The sequence below is a fragment of the Molothrus aeneus genome, chromosome 6 (genome assembly GCF_037042795.1).
Source record: "Molothrus aeneus isolate 106 chromosome 6, BPBGC_Maene_1.0, whole genome shotgun sequence".
NCBI lineage: Eukaryota > Metazoa > Chordata > Aves > Passeriformes > Icteridae > Molothrus > Molothrus aeneus.
In genome coordinates, this window is record NC_089651.1 from 4,840,449 (window position 1) to 4,859,799 (window position 19,351).

At 40.4% G+C, this 19,351-nt stretch overlaps 2 protein-coding genes across 2 annotated transcripts in view; one reads left to right on the plus strand and one right to left on the minus strand.

Annotated features, from left to right (window-relative positions):
- CCDC73 (coiled-coil domain containing 73) overlaps positions 1 to 2,034 on the plus strand; it is a 48,081-nt gene extending 46,047 nt beyond the window's left edge. The window contains exon 18 of the mRNA XM_066552421.1: positions 1,805 to 2,034. Within this exon, the coding sequence (XP_066408518.1) occupies positions 1,805 to 1,984 (180 nt within the window). The 3' untranslated portion in view covers positions 1,985 to 2,034. The remainder of the gene's footprint in view (positions 1 to 1,804) is intronic.
- EIF3M (eukaryotic translation initiation factor 3 subunit M) lies at positions 1,506 to 17,318 on the minus strand. The gene is made up of 11 exons (XM_066552422.1): positions 17,214 to 17,318; positions 15,766 to 15,898; positions 14,669 to 14,807; positions 14,187 to 14,310; positions 13,664 to 13,758; positions 9,152 to 9,235; positions 7,793 to 7,892; positions 7,318 to 7,399; positions 4,117 to 4,260; positions 3,505 to 3,565; positions 1,506 to 3,077 (listed from the first exon to the last, which is right to left on the minus strand). The coding sequence occupies exons 1-11, from the start codon at positions 17,253 to 17,255 to the stop codon at positions 2,957 to 2,959; spliced, it is 1,125 nt and encodes a 374-aa protein (XP_066408519.1). The 5' UTR covers positions 17,256 to 17,318; the 3' UTR covers positions 1,506 to 2,956.
- Between the last annotated feature and the right edge of the window lie 2,033 nt (positions 17,319 to 19,351).

Genomic DNA, 19,351 nt, shown 5'->3' on the forward strand with positions numbered 1-19,351 from the left:
CTTTCCTAGCCTGACTCTACTTGTGAATGACACAGTGGTGGATTTTTCACCAAACACAGTGCTGGTATTTACTGTGTGTCTCTTGCTTTTTCTCAGAAGTGGAACCAGGAGCTGAGTGAACTCCACCATGTAATTACAGCTGAAGCAAAGCTGTGTTTCATTATCTGGTTGTGGTTATGTCTGCTTTGTCACCTCCAAAGTAAAGCTCCTGCTGTGCTAGCTAAGAAAAAGCAGAGATGGACAAGAACAGTGCCTTGCTGGTTTCACCTTAGATTTTCCAAATCTTTAATCTATGAAATCTCAGCCTGTAATAATGCAGTCCTTCCTTTCTGTGTTGGTGTCATTCTAATGCCTTCTGTTCTCAACTTTTTGTCATTTTAATGACCAAGATAAACAAGCTGTTGGGAGCTGCTTCCTTTGCTTTGACTAACATGTATGATTGCAACTGGAGCAGACTTAAGCCTTCTACAATTTGGGTAATCTCATTCAGTCACAGTACAGTACTCCAAAAACGGATAAAAATTATAAAATTCTACAAGTGCACTTAAAATTCTAGTAAAAATATTAAGAACTGTTTTAAACATCAGTCTGTCCATGCTTAAGTACCACAGTAAGGATGAATAAGCACTCCCAGGTCAGTTTAAACATGCAGTTTCCAGCACAGGACAGGTTCAGCCCCACGTGCTATTCAACAGGGATTTTCACTAGTGGCTTGCAGTGAAGTATGAGCTGTTTGTTGCTGAGGCCTTGGGGAAAAGCATGAGAGAATTAACAGGTTGAAACTTTTCACTGCTCAAATGGAGAAGTTACTTCCTCACTACAAGGGAGATGCCAGTCATTACTGACCTGAAGTATCAGTACCTTCAGCTGCATTGTTACAAATGCAATAATGAACAATTTGCATGAACTTTATTGTTCATATTTCAAACTTTAAGAAATGCTTATACACTAGGGAAGGTAAGCTTTAGCACAAAATGAATGTGCTAAAATAAATAGTGCTTTAGAACTGGCTGGGGCACAGTTGCCCAATATTAAAAAAATGACTGAGCAGAGGGAAAAAGGTCTCATCTTGTAATCCTTGCACAGGAGCAGAGTCTGAGAGGTCACCTTGCAGCTCACAGAGCCAGTGCTGCAGGGAAGCTGCTGGTGCTGCATGCTGCTCCCCCAAGAGCCACACAATCCCAGATTACAGGTGGAAAATGCATCATTCAAATGCAAGGGTTTTGCTCATCAGGCAAAAAACCTGTTTCCCTACTGTGTTGCCATCTGTCTATGATTTGGATAGATACAAGGTAGCTAACAGTAATATATCAAAGAGTAATTAAAACTATCAAAAGAACAAAAAGATCTTTAACATCAAAAAGCACAGACTGTGCATCACTGATGTTTGCTTTCTAATCTATAGAGTGAAGTGGAGAGGGAGTTAACACTATAAACCTCAAGATTTTGAGTTTTGTTAATCAAATGCTTGCCTAGCAATAGAAATGTCAATTGCAACATTAAACTCTTTAATTAAGCTATTTATTTTGCTAATCTGCATTCTAATACAAGCTTGTCTTATTTAAATCACACTCTTGTACCAAGTCTTATGTTAAGGTTTGGTTTATAAAAGTGTAATTGTCATTATCAAATTTTCTAAGTCAAATAGAAGGCAAACACTTCAAATTAAATGTGTTTTCTCCAACTGATTTATTTTCCTGTTAACATTTCCTCTCTTGCTTAATGTTCAGCAGAATCCAACAATCTGAACCTTTGTACGTGAATTTCACTGGGTTATCACCCACTAACATTTGTATTCTGTCAGGTTAAAGAAGAATTTGCTGTTTTTGTCACTCCAGCAAGAAGTGACAAAGCACTCAAAGATGAGGACAGCTGCTCTCTTAGGAACTCCAGCATACAAAACCAAATAGGAGGAATTGAGCAATTACTGAATTTGGAGAGACTTCATTCAGCAAGAAAGAGAAAATATGAAGAAGGCCAGTGAAGATGAGCACCAGGAGATAAGCATGCTTTTAGGCATAGACAGATCACTTCCCTAACCCAGACTGTAGAGGTGTTCCTACAGAATATGGTATTTATGTGTAGTTTCATGTTTATATAACATGTTTACAGTTCTTATGTTCCAAAATGTATACAATTCCTACTCCTAATGTTAGTTCTGGTTCTGCAATCAAAGTCAAGTTATTATTGGCTTTGCCCAAAGTTAAAAACTTCATAAGTTAATGTTTTTATGTATGTTTAGTAAAATTAAATAATTATTTAACTGTACCCTTCTTTTGCTCCTCAGAAGTTGCGGCTGAAATAGTTCAATTCATTTTCTCTGACATACTGCTCACTCAGTTTTCAGGCAAAATCACCTCCAACTGTTTCAGGATGCAATGGGTTCTGCAAACATTTACAACTACTTCCAGCAGTTGTAAGTGGCCGAAGAACAGAAAAATCTTCTGCTCACCTTTACTGCCAAATTAGTTAAGTCTATCTGTTGTAGTTTCTGTATCAGTGAGGTCTCTTTCAACCCTGAAGGATCAGGTATGACTACAGATATAAGGCAGCAGATCTAGTTTCATGAAGCTTCACTTCTATTGGGTCACATTTCTTCTCCCTTGGGTCTAAGGGAAATTTTCTCTTACTTTAAAAATACTTGCACTATCATTTTTCTGACCTCCCTCCCTTCTTCCCCACACCTCCTGCAAAGAAAGGTCCCCATAGTGTAAAGTGAACAAAAGAAATATAACCAATGTTGCCAGTTTCTTGTTGCTGATTATGTAAGAAAATAACAGAAGACATTTTTCCATGTTAGTTTTATTGCCTCTTTTTTTTTTTTTCTTTCCTGGTTTGGCAATTTAGAATATTTAGCTTCTTTAGGCCAATTGCATACATTTTTGGAAACATTCACAAATTATCAAAGTTTTGAATAAAGTTCATCTATAGCAATATTACTAGGTCAAAAAAATTCTTAGGTGTCTGAGAGACTGAGGAGACTGTTTTTCACTTGATTCAAATTTTGTTTCCAGGTGTTTAGAGTGTCATACAACTGCTGCCACTGCTGCTTTCCAAAAGTCCGATGTGTGCTGTGACTGGAGAAGTAAAACAAAATTGGGAGAAGGTTACTAGAGATGTCACACTCACCTAATCATTCTTCTATTGCATTACTTTACTCTCATGAGCAAATAAGAAAATTCCCATTTTCTCTCTAGAAAGGCCTTCACTTCAGCAGTTGAGAGAATTCTGTAGCCTTCCCAAATATTTAAAGCAACAACAGTCATTAGTATTCCTGTCACTAGTAGGTCATTAAATGAAATGTCCTGGAAAGTAGGACTCTTTCATTAAATAAGCTAATCACATTCAGTGTGAGCTTTAATAAAATTATGATAAATAGCAACTATTTAACTACCAGCAACTGCTAGGAACAATACCTTGCTTCTAGTTAGAATATTCCACAAATGTAAGTGAAATAATTAGAACACAGGAAGTTCTGCAAAATGCCATGAAGAATTGTCTTACCTGACAATGACTTTCCTCTGTGTCTGATCTATTTTGCAGTACACCATCTTTGTCTTTACAGCTGCAAAAAACAATGCTGTTTTGAGCAACATTTTCATGATAGTGCAAAGGTATTAAACTGCACAAAAATGGTTCAAAATGAGATCAATACAAACATAAGAACTCAGCAGTTCACCTAATCTGTTTTGCTGTTGGTTTTAATGGTCTAGTAGGCAGAAAAGCAAAATGATGTAACAATATGAAGGTCATACACAAATCCTATTGTTTGGTGCCAATCTATTAAAGCAATATCCTGTACAGATTTTATGAACTTCTCTCCCCTACAAACACATCCTGTTTTAATGACAGCAAACAAAACCAGATGACAAATTAAACCTGCAAACAATTTATTAGTCCTGTGAAGAATTACAGGAGATACAGTTCCTGTCACTGAGAAGAGAAACACTGGTTAAAACACAGCAGTTGGGCCTGTCTTTCAACATGAAGTTGTGCAGCTTTAACTTGTAAAAAGCACAGGGATCAAAATTAATATTGTTCTTAAAATTTAACATTAGCTGAGAAGATTATAAAGGTCTTGTTGATGAGCACTGTGTGCAGAACCACAGTTCTTACCATCAATGACAAATGCTTCTACATCATCAGCCCCGATCTGGAGTTCCTGCTGCATTGTGTCAAATGAGATTTCTTTATTCTCTACAGCCATTCCCATGAAAGTAAGGAGCCTCATCTTGGCCATATTGTGTTCGTGCAACAAGCCTGAGGAAAAGTGTTGGTAGTTTAATTAATGATTTAATTGTAATCCATACAAATAATTTGCTTTTCATGTTATTTTTAATATATATGCTTCCAATAATTTAATATTTATTTCACATTGAAATATATTCTACTTTTCATTGTCAACAGTGTTTCTGAGGTAAAATACCAAATCCTGCATCTGCTTTCTCTTTTGCTAAAATAGCAAGTTTCATTGTGAATTCATCACGACTCAGTTGTTTTTAGCAGAAATGTATTCTCTACAAAATTTTTGGCTTTTGAGCCGTAAAAACATCACCTAAACAGAATTTGAAGTGGTAAGAGTGCAAGTGAAACTTTCAGTTGCATCACCTGGAAGAACAGCAATGCAACAAAATGGAAAATCCACAGCTGGTTATGCCAAAAATCTTCTTAGAGCCTCACCACTCATTCTGTGGTTTCTGGAAAATCAATCTCTCACAGTGATGCTTCCAGAACAGAACACTGTGGTGCCAGAAGAAAGCATTTTACTACCGAATTTGTTTGTCCACAGCAAAAAAAGCATCATGAGGCTCATGTAAGCATCCAGGGTGGCTCAGAAAAGGAAAAGTGCTGTTCAAAACCAGCTGAACGGATACTGAGGTCAGGCTACAGCTTTTACATAGCTGCATAAATGCCAACACAAGGAACTGAGCCAAGGCCTTGCACGTCTAAATCAGAGACCATTTTCCTGGAAAAACATCTAGGTCAACCAAGTTAAGTCACTGAAATGAAACAAGGCATTTCTTAATCCCAAGGTCCACGAGGTACCAACTAAGATCCAGTGGAAGTTTCTTAAAAATGAGTGTCAATTTTTTTGTTCTAGAATGACATTATAAACATTCCCATAGCTTCAGTAAATATGTAAGTTTGGAATTTATAACACCCATACACTAGCAGGGAAGCACATTAGTGCGGGACATCATGTTGTGTTAATTAGCTGTAATTATGATGCAGGTTCCCTATTTGGCACTGATTCAACAAAAATGAGATCACCATAATTCATACGAATGAGGAGCACCAGCAACTATACCTAACTGGGTTTAATGGAACTCTACAAGCGTCAAAAAATCAATTAGCACACATTAACCCTAATTAACAAATGCAAATGAGATGCTGATTAACTTTGCGAAGAACACTGCTGATAATGCCAGATTAACTGTGGCCATGTTAGGGCGATGCAGTTGACACAGATAATGCTACTGCTGGCCTAAGTTGTCAGCATTAATAAAACAACAAATTGTAACAAACTGATGCTGCCTGTGGGAGCCTGCTCTGCACAGCTTTCCTGGGCCACTTCTAACTGGTCCTGGTCCAGGAAAGGTTACAACTACAGCCCATGCTCTACTGCCACTGGAATCCTATTCTAAACCTCTTTAAAATAAAGGTATTTTGGCAAGTTATTTTAAAAAAAATATGTCTAAAGCATGGTTTAAATCTCATTGCTTTTAGGAATAGATAATTTTTGAATGCCTCATCTTAAAACTGCACTGTTGTCTAGACCAAACTGCCCTTGTTTATCAAAGCCACGGCTGAGCCACTCAGTTCCCAGCATTTCCATCTGTGCTGCTGCCAAATCTCTGCTTGTCCATTGCTCAAAGACACAGAGAGGTTCTGGGCACACCACAGAGAAATCACCGTAAGTGGAAGGTGAGACTGTCTTTCCAAACAGTTGCACAGGTATCTAAGGATTTTACTAAGATTTTATCAATCTTAGATATATTGAAAGTTCACACACTGAATTAATTCATGGAGGGAAGCACAGACACTGGGAGGCAAGGCAAAAGAAACCACAACGACTGAACATAATACAGTTAATGCTACATAGATGTGTAACTGATTTTCCATAAATGTATTCAAATGTTGGTGTAACAGCAATTTCAGCAAATGCTTCTGTGAACAAGTACCTAAAAGATAAGCCCCAAATCCACTTTCCCCTGAGAAAGAAAAGCATAACTCATGTTCAGATACACGTGACTAAAGATACACTTATCCTATAGAGATGCATTTAAAAGCTACCAAAAACTTGCTGCTATATCCACCAAAAAATCCCATTGGTATTTCCATCATTTTAATACCCAAAAGTACCACCATTTTAAAGCTCTGAGAGCAATTATTCTGAGAATTGCATCACACTCCATTAAACAAAATAATGCATGTGTTAAAATGCTGCACTAAACTCTGTTTTAGCAAAACTATGGCTTTTCCTCACATGCATCCAAGGCAGTGTTTAAGTGTCATTTGAAAATCAAAGTTATAAAAAAAAATACCATATTTTTATGGAAACATTTATTCATTACCAATATGTCAAAACCTTAATGCAGTAATAAAAAAATCTGCATCATTGAGCAATTTCTGCATTGTCACTGACCCCTGTCCTAAAAAGCTGGAATATAAAAAACGTAATTTTAATGCATGCAATAGCTTATGAACCAGTGCTCCTTTGAAACAGTCAATTACACATCAACGGGGGAGTGTCAAAGTGTTAATTACTACTCCTTTTTTCCACAGTGTGTAAATAAAGAGGGTGCTGACATTAACATTCCATCACATTGCTTCATGTGATGAAACAAATTAACTGGGACAGACTGTGGCTTGCTGGGTCTAATGCATCAGCACAGGCAGACACACACACACAATTTGCATGCTTTATCTCACTGCTCAGAGGTATTTGCTGTTACAAAGTTATTTATCATTAAAAAAAAGAGGAGATTTATACAAGCTGGTGTTTTCCTCAATGTAGTTGTGATCTCTGGCCTAGCCTGGTGTATGAATGTGTTAAACCCTTCAGGAGGGAGTTCTAAGAGAAAAAAAACAGTGGGAAAACCACCGTTCTCTTCCAAAGCCATAAACCAGCTTGTTTTCAAAGAACAAACCATGGTTAGATGGCCCACTCACAGTCTACAAGAGGTTATCATCTACAAACTCTGCTCTGTTTTGAAATTTCCTTGCTCCAATACATGGATTCAAACTGAGTTACTCTGTGGCTTCCACACCTTAAACCATGTAAATAGTCAGAAATGTAATGATCTGAAAACTTACCCAGGGAGTCAATGAAGTCTTTGTTGTTCTGATAAAACTTGACATAGGACGCTAGTTTAGCACTTACAAAAATTGTCAAAAGCTAGAAGATGGAAAACAAACATGAGAACAGTTTCCCCTCTTTGCAGGCTGGACAGATACAGACAGAAACTGTGGATATTGAAAAATAAGCTGTTAGGAGCTGAAATTCTGCCTTCTGGCAATAGATGTGGGCAGTCTGTGCTGAGCTTACTTCCTTTCCCCAGACTTAAGATTTGCTACAGAACTCAAGTGAGGGCAGGACTTGTAACTCAGTTTCTGAAACTTTGAAAGGGAAACATTTCACATGCAATTTTTATTTTAAAGACTGTAAAAGAAATAGCACATTGCAGCTCAGGATTACTGACACAATAACTGTTCTAATGGATTTCAAAAGACATTAAAACAAAGCAGTCTACTGTTATCAAACCATCTCACTAAAAACAAAGTTACTTACATCATGAATAAGTTCTCCTTCCAAAAATTTGACTGGTTTTAAGGCAAGAAGATGATCAAAGAGAAAGGTATTTGGATCCTTCAATGCTCGTACAATACATCTGAGAAGAAAAGGAAAATGCTTACTTTCAAAGCAATTCTCATCTTTATGACTAAGAGCAACTCAATTTGTTGTTCCTTTCTTTCTAGGAAACAAGGCTTTTCAATTATTATTAGAAGTAACATATGTGACATTCCAGTTTTAAACTTCATTTTACAGATAGAAAAAACAATGAACAGGAAGCATTAGTTTGTCCAGTATTCCAAATGAAATGTGCCAGGTGGTCAATCCACAGATCCCCCTACAGTTTTCACCTATGCATTTTTTTTAGTTTTACTGTGCTCCTAAAATTCCACAGAATTAAGCTGTTTTGGATGATTTAATTACACTTAAATACGTGACACAACACAGAGAAAACCCCAACACCAAAGAGTGCAAGGCCCAGCATTTCTCAGCTGCAGCTGGAGCCTAGAAGCAGGAACTCCAGAAGAAGGCTTTTCTCAGCAGCACATCAGAGGCCTGGGCTGGCTCTGCAACAGCAGGACACCAGGAGAACCCGAGCTCTGCACAGACACAGCCCTGGGCACATGAGCTCTCAGAGGGAACAGGCTGCTGTAGGGGAGCCAGTGAAGTTCCCACTGAGGCACAGACATTCATTTTCCAAAGGAGTCATCCTGATTTTCCTCCATGGTTAAGTATAAACAACTCCCTTGAGAACTAATGGTAGTGCACATCTAGCAGAACCTAAAGAAGTAATTCCTAAGAAAAACCATGATGGTTAGAACATCAAAACACAGGCATTTACTCATTTTGGCCAGTGGGGAAAATGCACTCTTATGAATCACTTTAGTCCCAGCTTGTTCAACAGGTAAGCTTATTTCTGTGCAGTTCACATCCTTTGTACTTGCTCATAGAGAAGATGGCAACAATGTTTGTTTCAAGACAAAGTGCTTTTTGAAAAGAATGCTCGCAGTCAGATAATAAAACAGGCAAAAAGTAAAACCACATGAAATAAAGGATTCCAATACAGATTTCAAGTGCACAGCTGATGTAAAGTCCTTACCCAAGGCTGATCTCAGCAGTGACCAGGAACTCTCCTGTGCATTAGCACACTGGAATAAACCTGGCTGTGCCTACAAACAGCCAGACCTACAGCAGGCTGCAGAGACAAACTCCTGACTGAGTCAGCAAAGCTACACAAGAGGCCAGGCAGGGCCCTTGGCATGCCAGGCCATTCAATCCTATCAATAGTATGGGGATCAAAATAATTTGGCAATTGAGGAAAAGTTACTTTTAAGGAAACTGGGAGGTCAACCTTACCTGTGAGCATCAACTCTAGCCTGGGAAGCATTGTCCTCTGTGTAACTTCCCAATAGCTCCACCATCACTTTTGCTGCAGTGTCACTATAGAAAAAAAATTAAGTTACCTCAGGATTACTGAAAAAATAGTTCAAATAAGACACTCAAATATTTAAATAATTCCATTATGATGTTATAGGTCAAATTAAATCACATTTGAAAAAGATGTAGATGATCCCTTTTAATTCTAGCGGAGAGAACAAATTAGCTGGATGTATTCTTTCAATTCTTGTTCTACAAAATGTTTATCTTCACCCTTCATTTCATTCTCTTAAACTGATTAATTACCTGCTGGTTATGGAAAAAGCTCTCTGAGCTAGGAACAGCTTTATATGGTTCACTAGAATGCTCCTCTAGTGCACATCTGGATTTAATCACTGTGCAATAAGTAGCGCTGCAAAGTTTATTTCAAATGTAAAATGGCATCTCTTAAAGAATATTTATGGTCAGGAAAATGACTGTATAAAAGCTGCTCTCTTTTTTCCACAGATTCTCTCTTGAAGTATTCTGAGTGAGAGCTGCTCATTTTATTGATGAAATTATGCAGCCAGCAGTGAGACTGGCTGAGGCTGCTGTGAAGCTTCCAACACTGCTCTGACAGACAGCTTCTGGACAAACAACTCCTTCTCAGAAAGCTGAGCAAACCCTACAGCCTTGTCCCCCCAGATTATCTTGTAAACATCAAAACTATTGCAAACCAGCTCCGAGATTGTTACTGTGTCATTTTAACAGATTTTGATTTATTTTCACTTCACAGCTTTACCACCAACAAGGCCAGCAGCTGCTGATGCTTGTTGCAAAATTTACACCAAATTATCCCATGTGGTCTAAAAGAACACACAATTTTCCTTAAAATAAAACACTGGGAGAATTAAATTTCAATTTGCATTAGTGACTTAGGCCAATGGCATCAGCTGCACAGGGAAGAACAAACCAACACAAGATGCCCAGTATTCTCTGTGCTGTGCCAGAGGTTTAACCCATACAGCAGCACAGGGCTGAGTGGTTTTTGTAGTACAAGAACAGTGTCTTTATATGGGTATTTATTTGAAATCTCACCATACCACTGTTGACAGCCACTCCATAGGGTGAAGTTTGTTCTCAGAGAATTTATCAGATCTGAGAGATGTGCAGCACAAATATTAAGACACCATGGGCAACACCCAGTATCATATAAAATCTGGATGTACATTTGCCCCAGGCCGGGGCATTTTCTATAGATCCCAGCATTCCAGAACTATATTCAGGGATATAAGCTTTAATGAAACATTTGTTTTAAAACTCCACCATTAAAGAGGTCAGCTTATGTTTTGCCCTGGTTACCAGTACTGACATAGATGAACCCATAATTCTGTATCAGTGAAAAGAAAAAAAAAAATTAATTTAGGCAGCTTTATGTATGAGAGAAGCATTTGCATGTAAATCATTCTGTGACTGACTATGATTTTAGCACTGGTGAAATCTTACCAAAATTAGATGTTCTAGGAGACAAAGGACCACTTTAATACAAGAATGGCAACATACAGATATTTAATCAATATCAGGCTCAGCTCATGTGGTACTCAATCTAATACACAACTCCTTATTTAATGAAAGCTTTTCAGCAGTTGTTCTTGTGCACTTCAGAGCTGTGTTACAGTTTTCTGGCACTTTTTTTCCTTTCCTAATCTTTCCCTTAGCAGCAAAAATTAAAAACTATAATTTAACTAAATTCAAACAGTATTTTCAATTCCCTGGCTTTTTTTTTAAGTGGAGAAGGAATGGAATTTTTCACTTGTATTTCTAGGAAACAACAGAATGCAAAAAGACAATTACTCCTGAACTTTGTGTGCTAAATTGTTGTGAACCTCAGCAAACATGGCAGCCTTTCCATTCTATGGCAGTCTTGCATTCTATTCAGTGTCAGATTACTACTGCAAATTAGGCTGTTCAAGCATTAATACAGATCACTATTTTACCACAGCTGCTTGTTAAATGTGTCTCACCTTAGGTGCAAATGTGAACATTTTTTCAGCCTGAATAAGTGCTCTTGGCTCCACTTGCCAGTCTAGATGCATAACTTGACAAAAAGCCAGTGAGAGCTTAAGAGTGATGGCAGATAAAGGGAACAAAAAAAACACAGCAGAGCATTCAGAGACTTAGTGAGATGCTGGAATTGAGTCTCTCTACATTACATGATATTAAACTGAACGAAAATGAAATGAAACAATTACTCTGCAGGTGCCTGACATGCTGAGCTTTTTGCTACAAGGATTAATAGCCAGACTTGCCAGACCTGTTTGAATTTAACTTGGGCAGGGCCAAAGCTGCTGAATCCTGCCAGCAGAGACCAGCTTTAAACTGCATCAAGGTGGCTGGAAAAGGTTTGATAAAAGAAACTTTCACTTGTCACTGCAGGAAAAGGGACACCACACAACCTCTTCACATTTGCTTTTTAGGGGCTACCAATCTATTAACTACCAATACTGGAGATCCACTGGGAGTAAGTCTAATTAGCTACAGAAAACCATCTCTTCTGCCACACTGACCAAAGTTAAAACAGAAATCAAACAAACAAAAGAACTGAATTGTCTTTAACAATCTAGTTCTTTTCCCTTGATTATAAATCAACAACAGTAACTGAGGTATGATTTTTATCATGTACTTTTCAGTTCCCACTTATCTTCCCATACTGCAAGATAGAGCAACATTCCTGAGTGCTACAGCTGGAATGCTGCTGTGAGTTTCCCATACTATTGCAAACACTGCCCACTGATCCAGGAGAGTGAACCAGGTCAAAGGTGCCAGGGTCACTTCTTGTTTTCTTTTCTGAAGAGAAGTGCAAGTGCCCTGAAACACTGCCTGGACACTGAGTGCAGGAGTCTTACAGGGTTTGTGGAAATTTTTATGGGTTGTCTGAAAAGAATCACCTATGGTTAGCAAGCAAAAAAACATTTAGTAGCAAGGTTACTGGTAGCAGTGGAAATAAAAACTAAAGTTTAATCCACCAATTTGATAGCAAGACAAGCTAAAAATAGTTGGCTTTAAAGTTTGGGAATGGAACTAGTTAAAACCTCACAATAAATCAACAGGATGGGAAGCGAGGAAGAGCAGGAATGTTATCAGTGTAGTATTTCTGAAACAAGGTAAGCACTAAGCCATGGAAAAGATCTGTGACTAACATTTCTGAATTAATTTTGACCATCTGAATTGCCATATAAAACAATTGATGCAAAAGCATTTGAGTGGTACAAACAGGAATTCCCAGTAATGTGGCTCGCAGAGTAACTACTCCATGAGGATTAGTCATCCCTAAACTGAGGTTATGATCCTGCTATGCTGATGCAGCATTTCCAGACTACAATTCCAGCAGGGCACAATAAGCCAACTGTCCTGACAGATGGAACTCTTCTCCACCTGTGACAGCTTCACACTTGCCTTTTTAAACCCCCAGCAAGGTCATGTCCCCAGGCCAAGCCCCTGTGCGGTCACACAAATGCCACAGAAGCACCAACACACACAGGTACTGGCAGCTGGAGGGGACAGGAACAGAGGCTACAGGAGAGAACTTCCTTTTGCAGCACTGCAAGGTTATGCAAATGCTGAAAATGTACAAGTGCAGTTCTGGTACCACTGTGGGTCAGCAGTGGAGGGGGCTTGATGCTGCCTCCCTATGAAAATAAAAAAAACCTTGAAAAAATAACTCAGAGTGGAAGGGCAGGGGGAAGCAACACACACCCCCCACATCCCCATCCCAAAGTGCAGGGACAGGTTAAGTAGGTTTGAGCTGCTGTGGAACAACACCCAAACCACTGGACAGCAGCCCATCACTGCAGCCCTGGCCAGGGCAGTCAATCCACTGCATCGTTTCTGTGAGATAAACTGATGACAGCTCTCAGTTCAGACCTGCAGCAGTTTACAGGCACCATACACACTGGATTACTCTACATGCCAGAAGACAGTGGTCTGCCAAGTTTGTTACTTTAAAGATGCTTCTTATGATCCAGGATAATAATTCAAAATGGCCAAGCAGGTATTCTGTGGACATTAATTTCCATGACTAGTGGAAAGCTCTGTCCTGAAGGTAATGTTTACATAAAAAGACTGATTCTGCTAGCCATGATTGATAAGCCTTCCCACATCATTAAGTAAGAGATAGCACTGCCATGCACTAAAATGTCAAAAGTGCAATTAAATAATAAACTTGGCATAATGCTACAATGCACTAAGATGATTATTTATAGAAAGGAATAGTGCTATTTTGGGAGTTTGTGGTTTGCAGCTAATTCACTACTAACTTTAATGTTATTGGGAACACTGGTTTAATGCAAGAGTGCTTAAAAGTATTTTTTAAAAGCCCAGAAGTGTATTTGGATTGAATTATCAGTACAGATTAATTTTAACAAGTCCTGTGAGAAATGCTTTCCCTACAGATCACCTATATATAGTACATCCAAATAGAGTTGTCTAGTATGTATGACTTGTCTTTTATACCTTTTCTTGCAGTCTACCAGGACATCATAGAGCAGTCTCAGGAGAGTGTGCTTTTTCTCTGTGGCCAGATTCCAGTCAGAAATCCATTTTCGGACCTAGGTAGAATACGAGTGAAAAAGAAGCATTCAGGAAAATATTAAAATAGCACTACAAATACTCCTCATTTTCTCCCAAGCAGAAAAGGATTAAAAGTATCTTGCACAAAGGTTTTCTGATTCTCATGCTCCCATTGCTCCTTATCCTATCACTACTTGCCCATGTCAAGAGTTGCTCTGCCTCTTTAATGAGCCCCCTTTAAAGTACTGCAATAAAGGCATCCTGGAGCCTTCTCTTCTCCAGGCTGAACAATCCCAATGCTCTCAGCCTTCCCCCACAGGAGAGGTGTTGCATCTCTCTAATCAGCTTCATGGCAATTTCTCTAGGCTCTGGCAATTTGTAAGAGATGGTCTGTATCAGCTCTGAGTAATATTCAGGTGCAGCGTGGTTCATACAAAGGCCACAGCTTGAAGGATCACTTAATTACCTGATCTAGTTCAGTTGGAATGTACTGGATGGCACCACAGGACGAGGCCACTTTGAGAAGGCTGCAGTACACTGTGTACCTCACAGGGGTGTTCTTGTCCATGCCATGGAAGAGATTGCTCAGGCTAAAGCACAAACAACCAACAACGGAGTTACAGAGCTTTCAACAAACATTCCTGGAGTGCATGTCAATGTTCTTTGAAGACACAGGCTAGTACAAAGCACCTGGCAGCACCTTACATCCATGAACTGAAGAGCTTCCAGTTTTGTAATCATTTTCAGCAAAGCTGAAAACTATGCATATTAATTTCACTTTGTAACACCCAAAGAAAAAAAATTGGTACTTCTATTTTATGACAGTGAAAAGAAGGTAAAAGAGTGCTTCCTGCAACACCCCACACTTTGATTTAAGGGCATACAAGATACTCCTCCCTCTTCAGAGGCACAATTACTTTGTCTCACTTTGCCCTGTCCAACACTTACAGCTGCAGTCTGAGAGATGGGCGCTCTCCTTCCCGAAACTTCACTAACTTCTCACACAGGTTTTCAATCAGTGCTTCCTGTTTGTCAGGTTCCAGGATGAGAAGCAGAGAGACAACGCTGTTCATCACACTCTCCACATCTGCATGAACCAAAACATACAGTTGTTGGAAACTGCAAGCAGCAATCAGTAGCTACCTTGTGCTGGATATTCTTTTGATAATAGTAATTCATACTTTTGATTAGAGCAATTCATACTTTTGATAGAATTACCATTTGGCATGAGCAAGAATTGTAAAAGAAAGAAAATGCCAAGATGCCAACCTGGATATTCATCAGAATGTACCAGACACTTGGCTCAGGTGGGCTTACACCAACAAACCTCCATGCAAGACAAGAGTTACCACTCTAAGGCCAACACAGAAGGTGGTGTTTGATATCACACTTGCTCTGAATTCTGTTTACACGCAGGAGAAATCAGAGGAACTCTAGGTTCCACACAGTGGCTTCCTCCTGCACGTCCAGGAAACTGCCCACGGTTCTAGAGTGAGAACAGTAACACCTAGTGCTCAAGCACAGTAAAACATTTCACCAGGAGCACAAGGGATACCCAGACCACAGGGAAAATGTCCTCAAGAACACTGAAGTGTATTACAAATCCTCCCCAGCTCCTGTTTTAAGCATGGTGTTCCATCCTTTCCAAACAGAACCACACCAGTTTTGTGTTTTCTTTTCAGTCTGCCCAATTATCAGTCAAGCAAAGAAAAAAAACAAAATTCATTACATATGGAAAACATTATCTATTCCCCAAAATGACACCTGAGCATCAAAAGGTCTGTTTTACATACAAGTCTGCACCCTCATTACAAGCAGAGTCTAGCTCAACTTCTGACTTCTTCAAAGAGTGTTGGAAGTTTGGAGAAGGAGGGGCAGAGTACATGCAAATATTCCAGGGCAAAGATGGAAATGTGCACTTCCAGTTTTATGAGCATGCACAGCTTGTGTTTTAGTGCTACACATCTCTAAACTCTGCCAACTGTTGCTGTTTGAAAGCACTGATGGCGATAAACAGCAAAACCAACAAGACTTAAAATGCAAACCTTTGTCATCCTCTTTCAGGCACACATCACACACTTCAATGATCTGTGCCAAGTCCACATGAAGTCCACCTTCAGCGTTTTCTTCAGAGATTTCTGCTCCTTTGGATTTCAGGTAAGCTCGCAGTTCTGCAGCCTTAAAAAAGAGAAAGACAACACATACAAAACACAACAGTTGTTTTGTGAATAACAAACTCAAAGCAATTAAATTTCTTACAGATTTTTGTTCTGCCAGATGCTGAAACCTGCTGTTTTGCCAGTGACTAACGGGTCACAGAGCCGTTTCTCACAGTGTCAATGTGTCACTTAACTGGGTACTGCACTGCAGACCTAAAAAGTTTTTATAAGACACTTTCTTATGAAGTTTTACTCTTTTACTCCCTCTGCAAACATCAAACATCATAACCATTCAATTGCTTGTTCACCAGAAAAGAAAAAAAGGTATAAACAAAGGCACTTTAGAGAGGGCAAACTTTGTCTTCCCAACTTCACAACAGTTTCTAGTCTAATTATAGAACAGTTTGGGTTGGAAGGAACCTTAAAGATCATTTGTTCCACATCTATGCCATGGGCAAGGAACATTCCACTAAACCAGGTGGAAAGCCCCTGGTCTTATCCAGCCTTATAATGTCATGAGCTGCTTTACACTTGTTAGGACTTAAACCTACACCAAGAAAATACCCTTCCCTCAGCAACAGGCCTATTCATTATAACTCAGGGCTTCACCAGCAGAGCCATAACCCTTCACAAACAATCTGAGGCCATACAGATTTTGGCACTTGTTACCATGAGGTTGCTGTGACATTTACATCTCGTTCAGTGTCAAATCATTTTGGAACCCGAAGAAAAAGCTAAATGCTCTGGGACAAATTGCTGTACTGAGGATGTTCCACACCAGCTACTTGATGGAGCTGTACTAGGCACTATGGCAAGTGAAAACTGGGCTGAAGGCTGGTAGCCACGTGTCCATTTCTTGCAGATTTCCAATGTGTACACGCACACATTATGTATACATAAACATGTATGTAGACATACGTACTTCAACGACACTGGCAACAAAGCCAAAGGCATAACAAAGCAGCAGCTCAAAGACAGAATTCCCCCTTCCCGTGCCTGCAGTACCGAGAATTCCACAAAACCCAAGTAATGCCCATATGTGAACCCGCTTTCTTCTCCTAAATAAAAACTAGGGCTGAGGAGCGATGAAATCGAAGTGCCGGAGAGGCGGAACATTAAGAGAGAATGTTCCGGGTTATCTTATCTGCAAACACCGGGTTATCTTTCAGCCACTATATTCAAGTTTCTCTAATGGTCTGCTCGGTCTCTGTAGGGAACAGCCCGGACGAGCTCGCGGCGCGCACGGCGGGGCAGGCCCGGCCCGGGCTGCCGCCCCCGGCACGGCTCGGCCCAGCCCCGCGGCCCGGGGCCCATCGCTCGGCGGGGACGCTGACCTGATCCTCCTCGGTGATGTCGATGAAGGCCGGGACGCTCATGGCTCCGAGCACGCCGCGCTCCGGAAAGGCGGAGCGGCTTCCGCCACCGCGCCAGGCCGCGCCGCTTCCGCTTCCCGCGCCGGGCGGGCGGGCCCCGCGCTCCGGCCGCCCTGTGCCCGACTCGGCACGGCCCTGCCCCTGCCCGGACCGCTCCGCCCTGCCCGCCTCGGCCCTGCCCGGACCGCTCCGCCCTACCGGCACGGCCCTGCCCGCTCTGCCGGCCTTTCCCACCGCCGGGCGGGACCCTGGAACCGTCCGGGTTCGGCCGCGGCACCAACAGCCACTCCCCCCAGCCCCCTCCCACTCCCCTCATGCTGCCCTCGCACCCCTCACACTCCTCTCACACTCACGCCTTCCTCTCTCCCTATTTAAAAGCCGAAGTGCTTTTGCCTAGTTCTTTTCCTGTGAACCAGTTAGATCACAGCCTTGTATGTGTGTCGGGAGTGAAACGCGGTGGGAGTAAGGGCAGCAGCTCCCCAGCGGGCCTGGCACCTTTACTCGGCTTGAACAAGCGAGGAGCCCTCCCTCGGTGTCCCCGGTGTTTCCCGTGTGTTTTCTGCTCAAGAAGTTTCCTGGTCAGCTCTGGCACACCACCAGGAACACAGGGTGACTTCCCAAGTGATCAAAACGTACAATGAAAGCCAAGAAAATCATAGAATAGCTAAGGTTGAAAACACCTCTAAAATCACCCTGTCCAGCCAGTAACACAGTTAGTAAAGGTTGCTGTACACAACCCTTATTTTATAAACCTGACCAAATCATGACTGAACTCATTTATTGAGTCCAATAACTAGAGCAGGGTTTTTAACACCGGGTTCTGAGTCTCCACAGCACTGAGCACAATGAAACTGATAAAGGCCCACAGTGCCTTTATTAAATGTTATGACTCTGCTTAGTTTTAATCATCCACATGCTTGTGTAACTTTTAAATAATGCTTCAACTTTTCATTTTTCCATCATATCAATCCTGCCTAATTAGCTCATTCTACTTTGGGCAGTATTTTTAAAATATTATCCCTACTGTAGCTGATTAATTATCTTTTAACCAGGATATTTTAATACTGGCTGATTGATAGTCTTACCAGTATTTGTATTTCAGAGGTCAGCATCCCGGAAGTTTTGGACAGATACAGGGATAGGGCTCTCCTTTGTGTGTCTGATCTCGAAGGGGATCTGATTTTCAGAGAATGAGTGTTGGAGCATTTTTAAAGTGTAGGTGACTTTCCACTAGTACTGCTTAACACAGTCCTGTGACAGTAAAGGTGACTGGGATCCATCACCCTGGGGATAGGGCTACATCATGCATTGGATTTTCACCATCTTTAGGACACATTTCAGGAACCAAAGCACCTGCCTGGTGCCAATTTCCATTCTGGAATATTCTGCATGCCTGCAAGCTGCAATGAGTGTCCTATAGATCCCATGCTGTGTCTGAAATAAATTCCTCTGCAGATGCCTGAGCTACCTCAGGGTGTGTAAATGGCCCAAGTCACACTGGGAACTCCCAACCCCAGTGTCTTTTTTTTATTTAGGCAGTGAAGGTTTGTCATGTATTATTCTGAATATACGAAAATAAAATAAAATAACTGTAGGTCACATTGAGGAGACAGGCCACAACTCCAAAGAGCTCTGCTGAAATATCCTCATATGGTCTGTTGCATGATACTTTATTTGTCCCAGAAGAATTCAGATGATAGATGATGGCTGGGGTTTGAACTTGTGCATCAGGAAGGCCACTTTGAATCCGAAGGGGGCAGTCTGTGTTTTGTGAAACTACCCATGCAAAGAGGCTGTAGTGGAGGAACGGCTTTCAGTGCCATCGGAATGATGGCATTCCTGTGGAAACGAGGCCGTTGTTTATAGCCCCGTCTGCAGTTCGGGAAGCCAGTTCAGAAATAGGGTTTATATATATATTTTATTATTTTATTATATTATATAATACAATATAATACAATAAATACTATATAATACTATATAATATAGTAGAATTATATTTTTATTATATTATATTATATTATATCATATTATATTTTTAATATTATATTGTATATAACCCTGGTGGGGTTAAGGCAGGGGAGCCAGAGGTGCCTGTATAT

Coding starts and splice junctions, on each gene's coding strand:
- EIF3M (XM_066552422.1), bottom strand. CDS start 17,255: ATGAGCGTCCCGGCCTTCATCGACATCACCGAGGAGGATCAG. Junction 14,808..15,765: donor CCTGAAAGAGGATGACAAAG/GTTTGCATTTTA, acceptor TGGTTCATGCAG/ATGTGGAGAGTGTGATGAAC. Junction 4,261..7,317: donor AGACTTCATTGACTCCCTGG/GTAAGTTTTCAG, acceptor ACTTTTCCTCAG/GCTTGTTGCACGAACACAAT.